Source organism: Tachysurus fulvidraco, chromosome 11 (assembly GCF_022655615.1).
Source record: "Tachysurus fulvidraco isolate hzauxx_2018 chromosome 11, HZAU_PFXX_2.0, whole genome shotgun sequence".
In the NCBI taxonomy this organism is placed as follows: domain Eukaryota; kingdom Metazoa; phylum Chordata; class Actinopteri; order Siluriformes; family Bagridae; genus Tachysurus; species Tachysurus fulvidraco.
In genome coordinates, this window is record NC_062528.1 from 2,341,155 (window position 1) to 2,355,268 (window position 14,114).

At 37.0% G+C, this 14,114-nt stretch overlaps 1 protein-coding gene and 1 long non-coding RNA gene across 2 annotated transcripts; both read left to right on the plus strand.

Annotated features, from left to right (window-relative positions):
- Positions 1-137: 137 nt before the first annotated feature.
- On the plus strand, positions 138-8,585 carry LOC113637823 (inositol-tetrakisphosphate 1-kinase-like). Its single transcript, XM_027138712.2, has 10 exons — positions 138-228; positions 1,512-1,536; positions 2,763-2,885; positions 5,326-5,443; positions 5,686-5,784; positions 6,571-6,611; positions 6,760-6,925; positions 7,563-7,630; positions 7,791-7,953; positions 8,178-8,585. The coding sequence occupies exons 1-10, from the start codon at positions 146-148 to the stop codon at positions 8,279-8,281; spliced, it is 990 nt and encodes a 329-aa protein (XP_026994513.1). The 5' UTR covers positions 138-145; the 3' UTR covers positions 8,282-8,585.
- A 3,234-nt stretch (positions 8,586-11,819) lies between these two features.
- On the plus strand, positions 11,820-13,746 carry LOC125145951. Its single transcript, XR_007144438.1, has 3 exons — positions 11,820-11,951; positions 12,112-12,274; positions 12,499-13,746. It is a non-coding gene; the product is annotated as an uncharacterized LOC125145951 (long non-coding RNA).
- Positions 13,747-14,114: the final 368 nt, after the last annotated feature.

The window sequence follows — 14,114 nt, forward strand, 5'->3', positions numbered from 1 at the left end:
TATTTTTTTATTTTTTTTGTGATGTAAACTCTTAATGCATATTGCAATATATTTAAATTTGTATTAGAGCTAACCTCTGACTCCTCCTATCCTGACCTGAGCATCTTGGTATCCACTCCGGTGTTTTTGTGCAGGTCGGACCGACATGGCGAGCAGGAGAGTGGGCTTCTGCCTGAGCGTAAAGAAACGGCGGAGGATGAACCTGAGCGCGTTCGCTCACCTGTGCGCGTGAGAACCAAAAACCTTTTCTCTTTTTTTTTCCATAAGTTAATTAACGATGGTTTAATTTTAATGCATTACTATACGGAATCTTTCTATACGGAATGTAATGCGACTTTACACTCTTTGCTGTATGGAGACACACAGGGTGTAGGGTGTTATTTCTAGTGATGATGAACCCTGATAGAAGCTTTTTGCAGTCAAAATTAAAAGTCCTTAAAATTCACAATGTTATTTGAATGACTAGTCTAGTGCACGACTTATGGCGTGACGTCATTATTTCATACTGCTTTTATGTACGTACATTAAGTTTAAAGTAGTATATGTAGCATACACAAATGTGCTAATAGTGGCTAGTAGTGAGATTTCTTACACTTACTATTGACCATATATTGCTCTTTTTTTATACCCTGTGCATTGCATTTATGGGAATTAGGGAGCATTCTTATTAGACATCTAGCACACTAAATATTGTCTATATACAATAAATTACTGTATTATATATTATAAAGAATGGGTATTAGCAGATTTGTTTCTACTAAAGTCGTGCTGTGGTTTCTAATTACAATATATAATGTAATATTTTACATAGTATTCTATAAATAAACCATACATTCTTTAAAGTTCTAAATGTCCAAATAATAATAATAATAATAATAATAATAATAATAATAATAATAATAATAATAATAATAATAATAATAATAAGGACTCAGCTCCAGACTCCCAGTAAATATATTGCAGTCTGACACCACAGTTAAAATCTGGAATTTTTTTTTAATTGGACCTAAGCTCTATGTATGTAAATGGGAGGGGCATAATCTCTCTCCCCTGCCAATCACAGTGTCACTAGCAGGTTATGTGCATCTATAAGCTCATGTATGTGGAAGAGATCAGATAGTATTTTTCTTAATGTTCAGATGACATTCTAACAGATTTAACAGTAGACATTTACATCAGATGTTCATTCACACAAATTTGGGAAAACCAAATATTTAGAAGTTCTGAAAATCATGTAAATATTCATGTATTCATGTAAAGACTTTTGACTCAAGCTGCTGATAACATTTGTAATGAACAATTTTGAGAAAATAGAAGTATCCCCAAAAGTGGCCTCATACTTCTGTACCCCACTGTATTATATATCATACTGCACTGATCTGCGAGCTGAATATCGATTACCTTTTTAGACTGTGTAGTAGACTGAAAATGGTATGTGTAAAATATAGATTAAGTAGAACAGACATTAGAATATATTTTGATATTAATTTGGTCCTTTGGTCTCTCTTTAGAGGCAGAGGTATTGAGGTGGTTGAGGTAAGTCAGTGTTAATGGCTCATTATTTTTAGCAATTGTATTCGGTACTTACAATTACATAATTACATAAAAGATAATTACATAAAAGTGTTTATTGCTGCAATTAGAAAATAGCTGTCAATTAATCTTTGACTAAAAACACATCACTAAAATCATCGAGTCAATTAGTAAGTCAATTAGTGAAAAGGTAACTAAACAGGAAGTCAATAAATTAGTCAAATAATATATCAAAATAATTCAATAAACAATGAGGAAATCAGTAAGAGACTAATCAAGTTAATGAAAATGACATGGCGAGTCGATCAGTGGGTCAATCAGAGAGTCAATTAAACAATTAGTCAATCATTCAGTGAATTATTAAACAAATTAGTCATATAATGATTCAATCAATAAGTCAAATAATGCGGCAAATATTGAAACAACCAATTAGTTAAGCAATAAGTTAATCAATAAGTCATTCAAAGAGGTAATCAAAGTCAGCATTTGGCCAATTAATCAAACAATAAGTCAATCACTGTGTCAACTATTCAGGCACACAGTTAGTGAATCAGTGAGTCCAATAATGAGTCAATTGGTGAGTCAATCAAACAATTATTTATTTAATTATTTAATCAATGAGTAAATCAGTGACTAAATCAATGACTGGTAAACTAGATTCAATGAATCAACCAATGCATCAATATTTGAGGTGAATGATGAGTCAATCAATGTGTCAACCCAACAGAGAGTCAAACAATTAGTAAATCAGTGAGTTAATCAGGATCATATGAATAAAAACAGAGAGAGACAAAAGACCACAGAGTCAGTACGGCTCCCTGAGACACCAGCACCTCTTTATTCATTGGTCAACAAGCTTAAAAAACATATCACTGTACACACACACACACACACACACACTCTCTCTCTCTCTCTCTCTCTCTCTCTCTCTCTCTCTCTCTCTCTCTCTCTCTCTCTCTCTCTCTCTCTCTCTCTCTCTCTCTCTCTCTCTCTCTCTCTCTCTCTCTTTGTCTCTTGCAGGTGGCTTTGCTTTCATTCCTGTGTTCACTGTCACAGACACCTGCACAACATCTCAACACAAGACCACCACCAACACCCACCCCACACACATACACACATACACCAGAAACCATGTATGCCAATATAAGATAATAAAGTTGAAAATGTTTACCTGTACACATACTGTCCATTTTCTCTTCTGAGAGTCACATACTTATCTTTCCACTTAGATAGACCTGAGTCGGCCAATAGAGTCTCAGGGCCCGTTCGACATCATCGTACACAAGCTCTCTGATGTGATTGTAGAGGCAGAGCATGACAGCCAATCACAACAGTTTCTAGACAAGTTCCAGGTAACGCAGACAAACACAACATTTAAAACATTTTACCAACGTATCATTCAGTAAAGGTTATATTGGGGGAAATGATTAGACTCAATTAAGCATCTCTTTCTGGAAAGGGAGATTAGAAAGTGAGCTCATTGAGCTTAATCAGATAATCGCTTAGGTCACCTAATCAGACAATCAGATTCAAATCATCCAATCAGATAACTCGACCGGTGACTAAAGTGACTCTCTAATAGGTCACAAATCAAACTTTCCAATCATGCAATTTAGTCATTCAATATTTAATTCAGTGAGATTGTCCAATCAGACCCTCTGACATGGTACCGGTCAAACTGTTAAATAGGCCATCCACTATTAGGATAATCCAACTGGACAAGCCAAACGATCACTAAATGATCACCAAATGATCATCTAATATCATCCATTTAACATATTCAGGTAGGTCACCCAACCAGTGACTAATTAAATCCTTTAGTAGATCATAGGTCAGATACAAATTACATAAGTCAATTAGATCGTCAGTTCAGATCATCCAGTAAAACATCATATTCAATTCAAGTTTCAATTCAAGTTTATTTGTATAGCGCTTTTTACAATAGACATTGTCTCAAAGCAGCTTTACAGAACATAAACACAGAAAAGAAATAAGAATTAACAGAATAAAAATTCTAGATTATTATTAGATGTATATAGTTCACAGTGTGTATGTATTTATTCCCCTATGAGCAAGTCTGAGGTGACTCAGGCAGCAGTGGCAAGGAAAAACTCCCTTAAATTGGTAAAGGAAGAAACCTTGAGAGGAACCGGACTCAAGGGGGAACCCATCCTCATATGGGTGACACTGGGGGTGTGATTATAATATACAGTCAGTTAAATGTGGTATTAGTGTGAGGTTCAAGGACTTCTAATCTCCTGAGTACCACAGAGAGTCTAACTGGAGATGTCTCAGGATTCTTAGAGTCGGCCTCAGCTCAGTGGACGTCCAAAGGCTTCGTCCCACAGAGGACGTTGGGAGCTGGTACAGTGTCTGGATGCCTCGGGATGGGTACAAAGAGAGAAGCAGTGGAAAGGGATTAACATATCTGCTGTTCATAAAAATGTGCTGGTCTGATGTACTGGTGCATGATATTATGGGATGTATTATGTGTACGCCTGACTAAAGAGATGAGTTTTTAATCTACATTTAAACTGGGAAAGTGTGTCTGCGCCCCGAACACTATCAGGAAGACTATTCCAAAGTTTGGGAGCTATATAAGAAAATGCTCTACCACCTTTAGTAGACTTAGATATTCTGGGAACTAGCAGAAGCCCTGAGTTTTGTGATCTCAGAGAGCGTGAAGGATTGTAACGTGTTAGAAGACTAGTTAGATACATGGGAGCTAAACCATTAAGAGCCTTGTATGTAAGTAGCAGCAGTTTGTAGTCAATTCTATACTTAACAGGTAGCCAGTGTAGAGATGATAAAATTGGGGTTATATGGTCATACTTTCTTGTCCTAGTGAGAACTCTGGCAGCTGCATTTTGGACTAACTGTAACCTATTTATTAAAGATGCAGGACAACCACCTAGTAATGCATTACAATAGTCCAGTCTAGAGGTCATGAAGGCATGAACTAGCTTCTCAGCATCAGATACAGACAGGATGTTTCTCAGCTTGGCAATATTTCTAAGGTGGAAGAAGGCTGTTTTGGTAGTATGGGCGATATGATTTTTAAAAGACAAGTTACTGTCTAATATAACACCGAGGTCTTTCACTGTCGAGCTACTAGTAACAGTACATCCCTCTAAATGGGAGTTAAGTTGTGAGAGTTTATGTGCACTGGTTTTTGGACCTATGAGTAGTATTTCTGTCTTATCGGAGTTTAACAATAGAAAGTTACATATCAGTTACTCCAATCAGTGATCCAGTTAAACTATCGAAGTGATAGTCTCGAAAGGAATGTGGTAGCTCAGTGGTTAAGGTGTTGGGCTACCGAGGTCCACCAAGCTGCCACTGCTGGGCCCCTGAGCAAGACCCTTAACCCTCAGTTGCTCAGTTGTAAGTCACTCTGGATAAGGGTGTCTGCTAAATGCCGTAAATGTAAATGTAAATGATCCGTTTACACCATCACATCAGATGACTGATCAGATTCTCCAACAGGTTAAATTCAGGCTATACCATTTGAATGATCATCCAATTGTATCATCCAGTAAGGCATCTCATTAGTTTATGTAATAAGTAAACTACTTAAATTGTCCAATCTGTTCATGATCAACTTATAAAAGATCACCCAAGAGTCATAAAATCATCCACTAACACTTCCTAAATAGATCCTCTATCAGATTGTGATCCTTTATCAGGTCATTGTTGTAGTGTGTGTGTGTGTGTGTGTGTGTGTGTGTGTGTGTGTGTGTGTGTGTGTGTGTGTGTGTGTGTGTGTGTGTGTGCATGTTTATTTTATTTCAGACTTACGTGTCCAAACACCCTCACATTGTCCTGCTGGATCCACTGCCCGCTATGAAACAGTTACTGGACCGCTTTGCCTCATACCGTATTATCAGCAAACTTCAGAACGCACTGAGAGGTCCAACAATTAAACACACACACACACACACACACACACACACACACACACACACACACACACACACACACACACACACACACACCAAACAGTTTAGACATATTTGTGAAGCCTAAATTATACATACTGGAAAATAAAGCATAGTTTTGCATGAATCCTTACTTCATACTAGTTAGCTGGTTAGCTAGTAAGGTATTACAGAAGGTACAGTATCTTTCTTCCTTTTCCACCCTTTTATACAGGAAAGAGTATCAGCTGCCCACCGTATCTAGAAATTAACACCACCGACATGTCAGCCATCCATGAAGCAGTGGACAGGAAGCAGCTCACTTACCCTTTAAGTCAGTCAAAACACTAACATTAACATCGTATGTATGTGTGTATATATGGTTTATAGTTAAAGTTTCATTTTTTAACATGAACTAGACAGCTTGCTAACAGGAAGTGCTAGCATTTAAGAACACACACTGCTCATATATTTTGTAGAGCTAGCTAGTTTTCTAGGAAAGGTTTTAACTTAAACCCACTTGTACATATGAACAAACATGCTATTTATTAAAAAATATTTCAAGCTACCACTAATAGCCAACTATCTAACAAGGTAAGGCTAGCAAGTAAATAAAGATAGCTTCCTGTAGCAATCAATAAACAATAAAGTTTCTAGTGAACACTCACCACATAGCTACCATGCTAACGCTTTATATGCCTGATAGAGCTTGCTAACTTTCTGAATCAGATTTACCTTTAAAAATTTTCCTAAGTAAAATTACCTAGAAAGCTTGCTACTAAGATCATTCTTGGAAAGAAAAATATGTATGTTGCTTATGTACCATATATAGCTAGGATACGTTCTGGATAAAAATTATTTCATACCCTCAAATAATAAAAAATGAAACAAAGCACTAGAACAAGCTGATGATAGCAAATAAGAGAGACTTTTAAATCTAAATGTTATATATTATTATTATTATCATTATTTATTTATTTATTTATTTATTTATTTATTTATTTATTTATTTATTTATTTATTTATTTCACTTTTATTCTTTGGTAAGAATTTTATTTATTCTTCCCTGAAACGAACTACCATTCCCAGTTTGCTAACTTCAGGTTGTTTTGTTTTGTAGTCTGTAAAACCAGGGTGGCTCATGGATCTCGCTCACATGAGGTGCGTTAAATGAAGTTTTCAGTCATTTTGTGAGCTTATAACCACAAACCCTGTTGGGTCTATTGGCTGTGTCCCAGATCACCTTATTCACCATGCTGACAATGTCACCTTCATATAGCACAGTGCATTATAGTTTATCTCCCTGTAGATGTCTATAATCTTCAGTCAAGCCAGTCTTACAGACGTACGTCCCCCCTGCGTCCTCCAGAGTTTTGTGAATCACGGTGCTGTACTGCACAAAGTGTTTGTTGTGGGCGAGCAACACTTCATCGTGGAACGGCCATCGCTCAAGAACTTCCCCACTGGACCCTACGGTGTGTGAAAACTAACACAAAAACCTCAATTACATTCTACTATTGTTATTGAAAGCATGGCCTGTCTAACGATTTCTTAGTTCTGAAGCTTTTGTGAAGTTAGCTAGTTAAACACAAAACAGCGCACTAATCGATTATTTGTGCTAGCATTTGTATTTAACTTTATAGGCTTGCTTTACTAGCTACATACTCTTACTCGAATGTCTCTATACACCATGGTTATATGTTTTTCTCCCATTTTGTGCATACATACTGTATATGGTACATAATCATGGGTACCAAATGACACTAAAGTCAGGAGCAAGGAACTGAAGAATCGATGCGCCACAAAGGACCGGAAGGAAGAAATCATTCCTGCAAATTAGCATGCTTAATTAGCATAGAATTGAGAAAGTACCAATTCAAATGGTGGATAAATCTTAACAAAATATATTGTCTGATTTAATAGCTAGTTTTTGTCTAACAGATTTTATTTGGTAAGGTCATTAGCAAGCTACTTTTTGGTACGTAGGATATAATATGATAGCTAGAAGCAAACACATTGAATTAGCAGGCTAGTTGGCTAAAGAAACTGAAAATATTACTCAGTGTTTCACAGAAGACATCCATTTTTATCTTGATGTATGTTTGTGCTTAGACAGGAAAACCATTTTCTTTAACAGTCATGAGGTGTCCAAACCTGAGTCCTGCTCTCATCTAACTACAGTAAGCAAACATTATTTTATGTCTAATTAGTAGAAATGATATTAGCGCACTTATTAATACCCAAATTACTTTTCATTAGTAGCATTTAATTACATGCCTTAATAAGGTATATGTATAAAAATGAGTATGTTTTATAAAACGGTGAGCAATATTTTCCTAGGTGGATGAGACGATGCCTCGAGTCCCTGCCCCGAGTGATGATGCGATGGTTGCCATGGTGAAGGAGTTGAGGGCGGAGCTTGGAATGGCTTTGTTTGGAGTGGACGTCATTATGAACATAGACACGCACACACTCACCATCATCGACATTAACATATTCCCTGGTGAGGCCAAGCACCACAATCACATCAAAATCAAACATATGTTGTATATTTCTGTGGAACCAAGTGCAACAGCACCACAAGGGGACATAAGAGAGTGATAAGGTTTTTAGATAGTAAGTTTGACTGAATTGCAAATTTAAAGCACACACCTAACTCCGTGCTGCAGCTACTCCTTTTTTAAACATATTAAACTATTGTAATAGTCCTTTTTCTTCTTCTTGCAGGTTACGAGGGTGTTCCTCAGTTCTTCAACTCTCTCCTCAGTCACATTGAATACCTGCTGGACACGTCACATGATACGAAACATCGAACTACCGCTAATCCATGATCCTTTAGCAAGTGTAATATCATGCTACCTGGAAGTGCAAGTTCGTTATACTTGCTGTAATGAATACGTTTCAAAGGAATAGTTTTACTCCACAAACTTAACCCAGGCTACAGCCACAGTTTCATACAAAACAGGCAGAATAAAGTATGTTTACGTGTGTACCATACAGGGCATGCGTGAATAAATTTCTAACAAATCTGGGGAGGAATCCACCTGTCATGAAAAAACCAACATTAATATCCACATGTCTATGATGACAAACAGATCTAGAAGATTCTGCGATGATTCCCTTCAGTGTCCTCTCTCTGATCGGCATGTTTAATTCTAAACAAGATCTACAGATTGATGTCTGTATGGAATCAGGACATTTCCCCTCCCTGCCAGCAGAGGTCGCTAGAATAACACTAGAATCACAGCACAACTTCTTCCATTTACTTCCATGTCACTTTCTGGTTTTAAAACATGTAAATGTTGAATCGTTGAAGTTTTTCACTTGATGTTAAAGCTGATCTTAAACCACTGTTTGCACTTGTTGTCATGGTTACACTGGTATGGTGGTGTAATGCTGCCAGAGCTGCTGTTATCAAAAAAAATAATTCTCACTTTCTGAACAATCGGATTGTGATTGTGAAGGCTGGTGATACAAAGGAAGAGTCTGGAACACTGCTGTCTCCATAGAGGATTTTTTTTATTATTATTTATCTGAGAGTTTATTACACACTAAATCCATCATCTCACAATGAATAAAATCAACGTGGCTGCTGTCTCAAATCACCACTGAGACGTTACACTCGTACTTATTGCCTTCTTTCTTTAAATAGTCACATAGTTTTTAATATTGAAAAAAAAAGTGCTAAAGCCTTTATTCGTACGATCACAAACTGGCCTCGTCTTAATCTGAGTCAGAGGTTCAAAGTGCATGAGTACAGATGCTGAGAATTGGTACATGACCGATTCTAACATCACAGTTTTGACTCCTATCAAATTATCCATAGGTGCAGAAGATTGCTATCGATGCAGAATACCATCGATCGAGCCCAATATTTAACAACACATCCATTTATCTCTCAGTTGGATATCTTTACATGTGCAATATGTATTCTGTATACTACATGGTTTGTATATTAAATATGATATTACTTCACTGTTGTTATTACTTGCTAATACTCATTTAAATCATTGTAAAGTGTCTGTTACATATACAGCGGATATAAACAGTCTACACATCCTAATGATATTAAAATATAAGGACAGAAATAACAACATAAATTAGAAAACGACCCTCCAAAGTTGATGAGTAGATGAAGAGAAATCTTATCAGAGATGCAGCCAAGAGGCCAAGAGGCCAAGAGCAACACTGAAAGAACTATATGGATTTCTGTCAGGAACTGCTCACTCCTCGCATGTGACTAATTGACAAAAATGAATATGCAAGCTCGTATCAATTATGCCAAACGATTCAATCTCCCCAAACTGTGGGGAAATGTGTTACGGTTTGACCAGACAAAAGTTGGAACTTTTTGGCCTTAAGTCTAAAAGGTACTTTTGGCTCAAAGCCAATACATCATCCAAGGTACACCGTAGCGACAGTGTAGCATGGTGGTGGTAGCATTGTGCTTTGGGGATCCTTCTCTTCAGCTGGTCCAGGAGCATTTGTCAAGATAGATGGGAAAATGAACAGCTCCAAATACCAAGATATTTTGGCATTAAACTTTTTTTAATAATTAAATTTTTAAAAAAATATATGTCTGGATTTCTCTATTTGTTTTAATATTGCATTAAAGATGTAACAAGTCTGAACTTTATGTTGTTATTTATGTCTTTCTATTTTGAAAACTTGCAATTTCATAAGGGTGTGTAGACCTTTTACATTCGCTGTATATACATATAACATTGAAAGGTTTTCATTTTAAATGGAGCTTATTGCAGGTTTAACTGTGCTAGCGACCGCAACAGGAAAAAAGTGCATTGCTTTTAAAATTGTTTAAATAGTTTTTCTACCCTGACTGACAACACTGTACAAAAAAAATTCACAAGGTTCATCAGAGGATGGCAGATTGATCTTAACACTGAGATAAAGCTCACAACCTTGCCAAGATTCTAACAGATGCTGTTGCACTGTTAGAACACGTTCAGACTGTTAAGCGAGAGTCGTCGTGAGGTTTTTCGCAGGGAACATGGCTGTGTGTGTGTGTTTGTGTGTGTGTGTGTGTGTGTGTGTGTGTGTGTGTGTGTGTGTGTGTGTGTGTGTGTGTGTGTGTGTGTGTGTGTGTGTGTGTGTGTGTGTGAGAACTATAATGGCTTAGAAGCCTCATCCTCCTTGGCTTGTTTAAGAGAACTGCAGTGGTGCTTTAATCAGGGAACATGGGGTAACACACACACACACACCCACACACACACAGCCATGTTCCCTGCGAAAAACCTCACGACGACTCTCGCTTAACAGTCTGAACGTGTTCTAACAGTGCAACAGCCAAATACACACACAGCGGTTTATAGAAACACTACACACGTTAGAATAAGAGTTTAAATCACAAAACTCACAACGTTATACACACAACGCGAGTTATTACTGATAACCGATCGAATGAAAATATACAGTTTTATGCACAAACATACTCCATCTTTGTTTTGGTATCATCTTAATGTATGAATCACTGAGTCAATCACTTTAGGCCACACATGGTTTGTGTGACAGCACAGTGAGTCGTACAGAGAGTCAGAAAGCTTGTTTGATTCATTGAACCACCCCAATAAGCTGATTCATTCATTAATTTATGTATTCATTCCACTATGCTAAACTGTAACCTACATATACTTGTAACCTATATTAAGATTCATTGATTCATTTGACTCAGACTGATTCGCTTTCACTCGTGTTATACACTCGTACAAAATACTACTTATTTTGCTAGTATGAAAATTGACATGGATTAGTCATGGCATGGACATTGTGTTAGTGATTCACATTAAAGGGGGCGTGATCTGTCTCTGTCAGTCTAAATGAAGGAGGCGTGGCCTCTGTTTTCTGCCTGTTATTTATATTAAAAGAGTCATGCTTTCTGCACCTGTCAGTCTCAGTAAAGGAGGGGTGGCTTCTTAAACCTCGCCTACATTAAAAGTCTTATACGCCAAATATTTATGTGTGAACATACTCTTACTCGAATGTCTCTATACACCATGGTTATATGTTTTTCTCCCATTTTGTGCATACATACTGTATATGGTACATAATCATGGGTACCAAATGACACTAAAGTCAGGAGCAAGGAACTGAAGAATCGATGCGCCACAAAGGACCGGAAGGAAGAAATCATTCCTGCAAATTAGCATGCTTAATTAGCATAGAATTGAGAAAGTACCAATTCAAATGGTGGATAAATCTTAACAAAATATATTGTCTGATTTAATAGCTAGTTTTTGTCTAACAGATTTTATTTGGTAAGGTCATTAGCAAGCTACTTTTTGGTACGTAGGATATAATATGATAGCTAGAAGCAAACACATTGAATTAGCAGGCTAGTTGGCTAAAGAAACTGAAAATATTACTCAGTGTTTCACAGAAGACATCCATTTTTATCTTGATGTATGTTTGTGCTTAGACAGGAAAACCATTTTCTTTAACAGTCATGAGGTGTCCAAACCTGAGTCCTGCTCTCATCTAACTACAGTAAGCAAACATTATTTTATGTCTAATTAGTAGAAATGATATTAGCGCACTTATTAATACCCAAATTACTTTTCATTAGTAGCATTTAATTACATGCCTTAATAAGGTATATGTATAAAAATGAGTATGTTTTATAAAACGGTGAGCAATATTTTCCTAGGTGGATGAGACGATGCCTCGAGTCCCTGCCCCGAGTGATGATGCGATGGTTGCCATGGTGAAGGAGTTGAGGGCGGAGCTTGGAATGGCTTTGTTTGGAGTGGACGTCATTATGAACATAGACACGCACACACTCACCATCATCGACATTAACATATTCCCTGGTAAGGCCAAGCACCACAATCACATCAAAATCAAACATATGTTGTATATTTCTGTGGAACCAAGCGCAACAGCACCACAAGGGGACATAAGAGAGTGATAAGGTTTTTAGATAGTAAGTTTGACTGAATTGCAAATTTAAAGCACACACCTAACTCCGTGCTGCAGCTACTCCTTTTTTAAACATATTAAACTATTGTAATAGTCCTTTTTCTTCTTCTTGCAGGTTACGAGGGTGTTCCTCAGTTCTTCAACTCTCTCCTCAGTCACATTGAATACCTGCTGGACACGTCACATGATACGAAACATCGAACTACCGCTAATCCATGATCCTTTAGCAAGTGTAATATCATGCTACCTGGAAGTGCAAGTTCGTTATACTTGCTGTAATGAATACGTTTCAAAGGAATAGTTTTACTCCACAAACTTAACCCAGGCTACAGCCACAGTTTCATACAAAACAGGCAGAATAAAGTATGTTTACGTGTGTACCATACAGGGCATGCGTGAATAAATTTCTAACAAATTTGGGGAGGAATCCACCTGTCATGAAAAAACCAACATTAATATCCACATGTCTATGATGACAAACAGATCTAGAAGATTCTGCGATGATTCCCTTCAGTGTCCTCTCTCTGATCGGCATGTTTAATTCTACACAAGATCTACAGATTGATGTCTGTATGGAATCAGGACATTTCCCCTCCCTGCCAGCAGAGGTCGCTAGAATAACACTAGAATCACAGCACAACTTCTTCCATTTACTTCCATGTCACTTTCTGGTTTTAAAACATGTAAATGTTGAATAGTTGAAGTTTTTCACTTGATGTTAAAGCTGATCTTAAACCACTGTTTGCACTTGTTGTCATGGTTACACTGGTATGGTGGTGTAATGCTGCCAGAGCTGCTGTTATCAAAAAAAATAATTCTCACTTTCTGAACAATCGGATTGTGATTGTGAAGGCTGGTGATACAAAGGAAGAGTCTGGAACACTGCTGTCTCCATAGAGGATTTTTTTTATTATTATTTATCTGAGAGTTTATTACACACTAAATCCATCATCTCACAATGAATAAAATCAACGTGGCTGCTGTCTCAAATCACCACTGAGACGTTACACTCGTACTTATTGCCTTCTTTCTTTAAATAGTCACATAGTTTTTAATATTGAAAAAAAAAGTGCTAAAGCCTTTATTCGTACGATCACAAACTGGCCTCGTCTTAATCTGAGTCAGAGGTTCAAAGTGCATGAGTACAGATGCTGAGAATTGGTACATGACCGATTCTAACATCACAGTTTTGACTCCTATCAAATTATCCATAGGTGCAGAAGATTGCTATCGATGCAGAATACCATCGATCGAGCCCAATATTTAACAACACATCCATTTATCTCTCAGTTGGATATCTTTACATGTGCAATATGTATTCTGTATACTACATGGTTTGTATATTAAATATGATATTACTTCACTGTTGTTATTACTTGCTAATACTCATTTAAATCATTGTAAAGTGTCTGTTACATATACAGCGGATATAAACAGTCTACACATCCTAATGATATTAAAATATAAGGACAGAAATAACAACATAAATTAGAAAACGACCCTCCAAAGTTGATGAGTAGATGAAGAGAAATCTTATCAGAGATGCAGCCAAGAGGCCAAGAGGCCAAGAGCAACACTGAAAGAACTATATGGATTTCTGTCAGGAACTGCTCACTCCTCGCATGTGACTAATTGACAAAAATGAATATGCAAGCTCGTATCAATTATGCCAAACGATTCAATCTCCCCAAACTGTGGGGAAATGTGTTACGGTTTGACCAGACAAAAGTT

Coding starts and splice junctions, on each gene's coding strand:
- LOC113637823 (XM_027138712.2), top strand. CDS start 146: ATGGCGAGCAGGAGAGTGGGCTTCTGCCTGAGCGTAAAGAAACGGCGG. Junction 229..1,511: donor GCGTTCGCTCACCTGTGCGC/GTGAGAACCAAA, acceptor GTCTCTCTTTAG/AGGCAGAGGTATTGAGGTGG. Junction 7,631..7,790: donor CCTGCTCTCATCTAACTACA/GTAAGCAAACAT, acceptor ATATTTTCCTAG/GTGGATGAGACGATGCCTCG.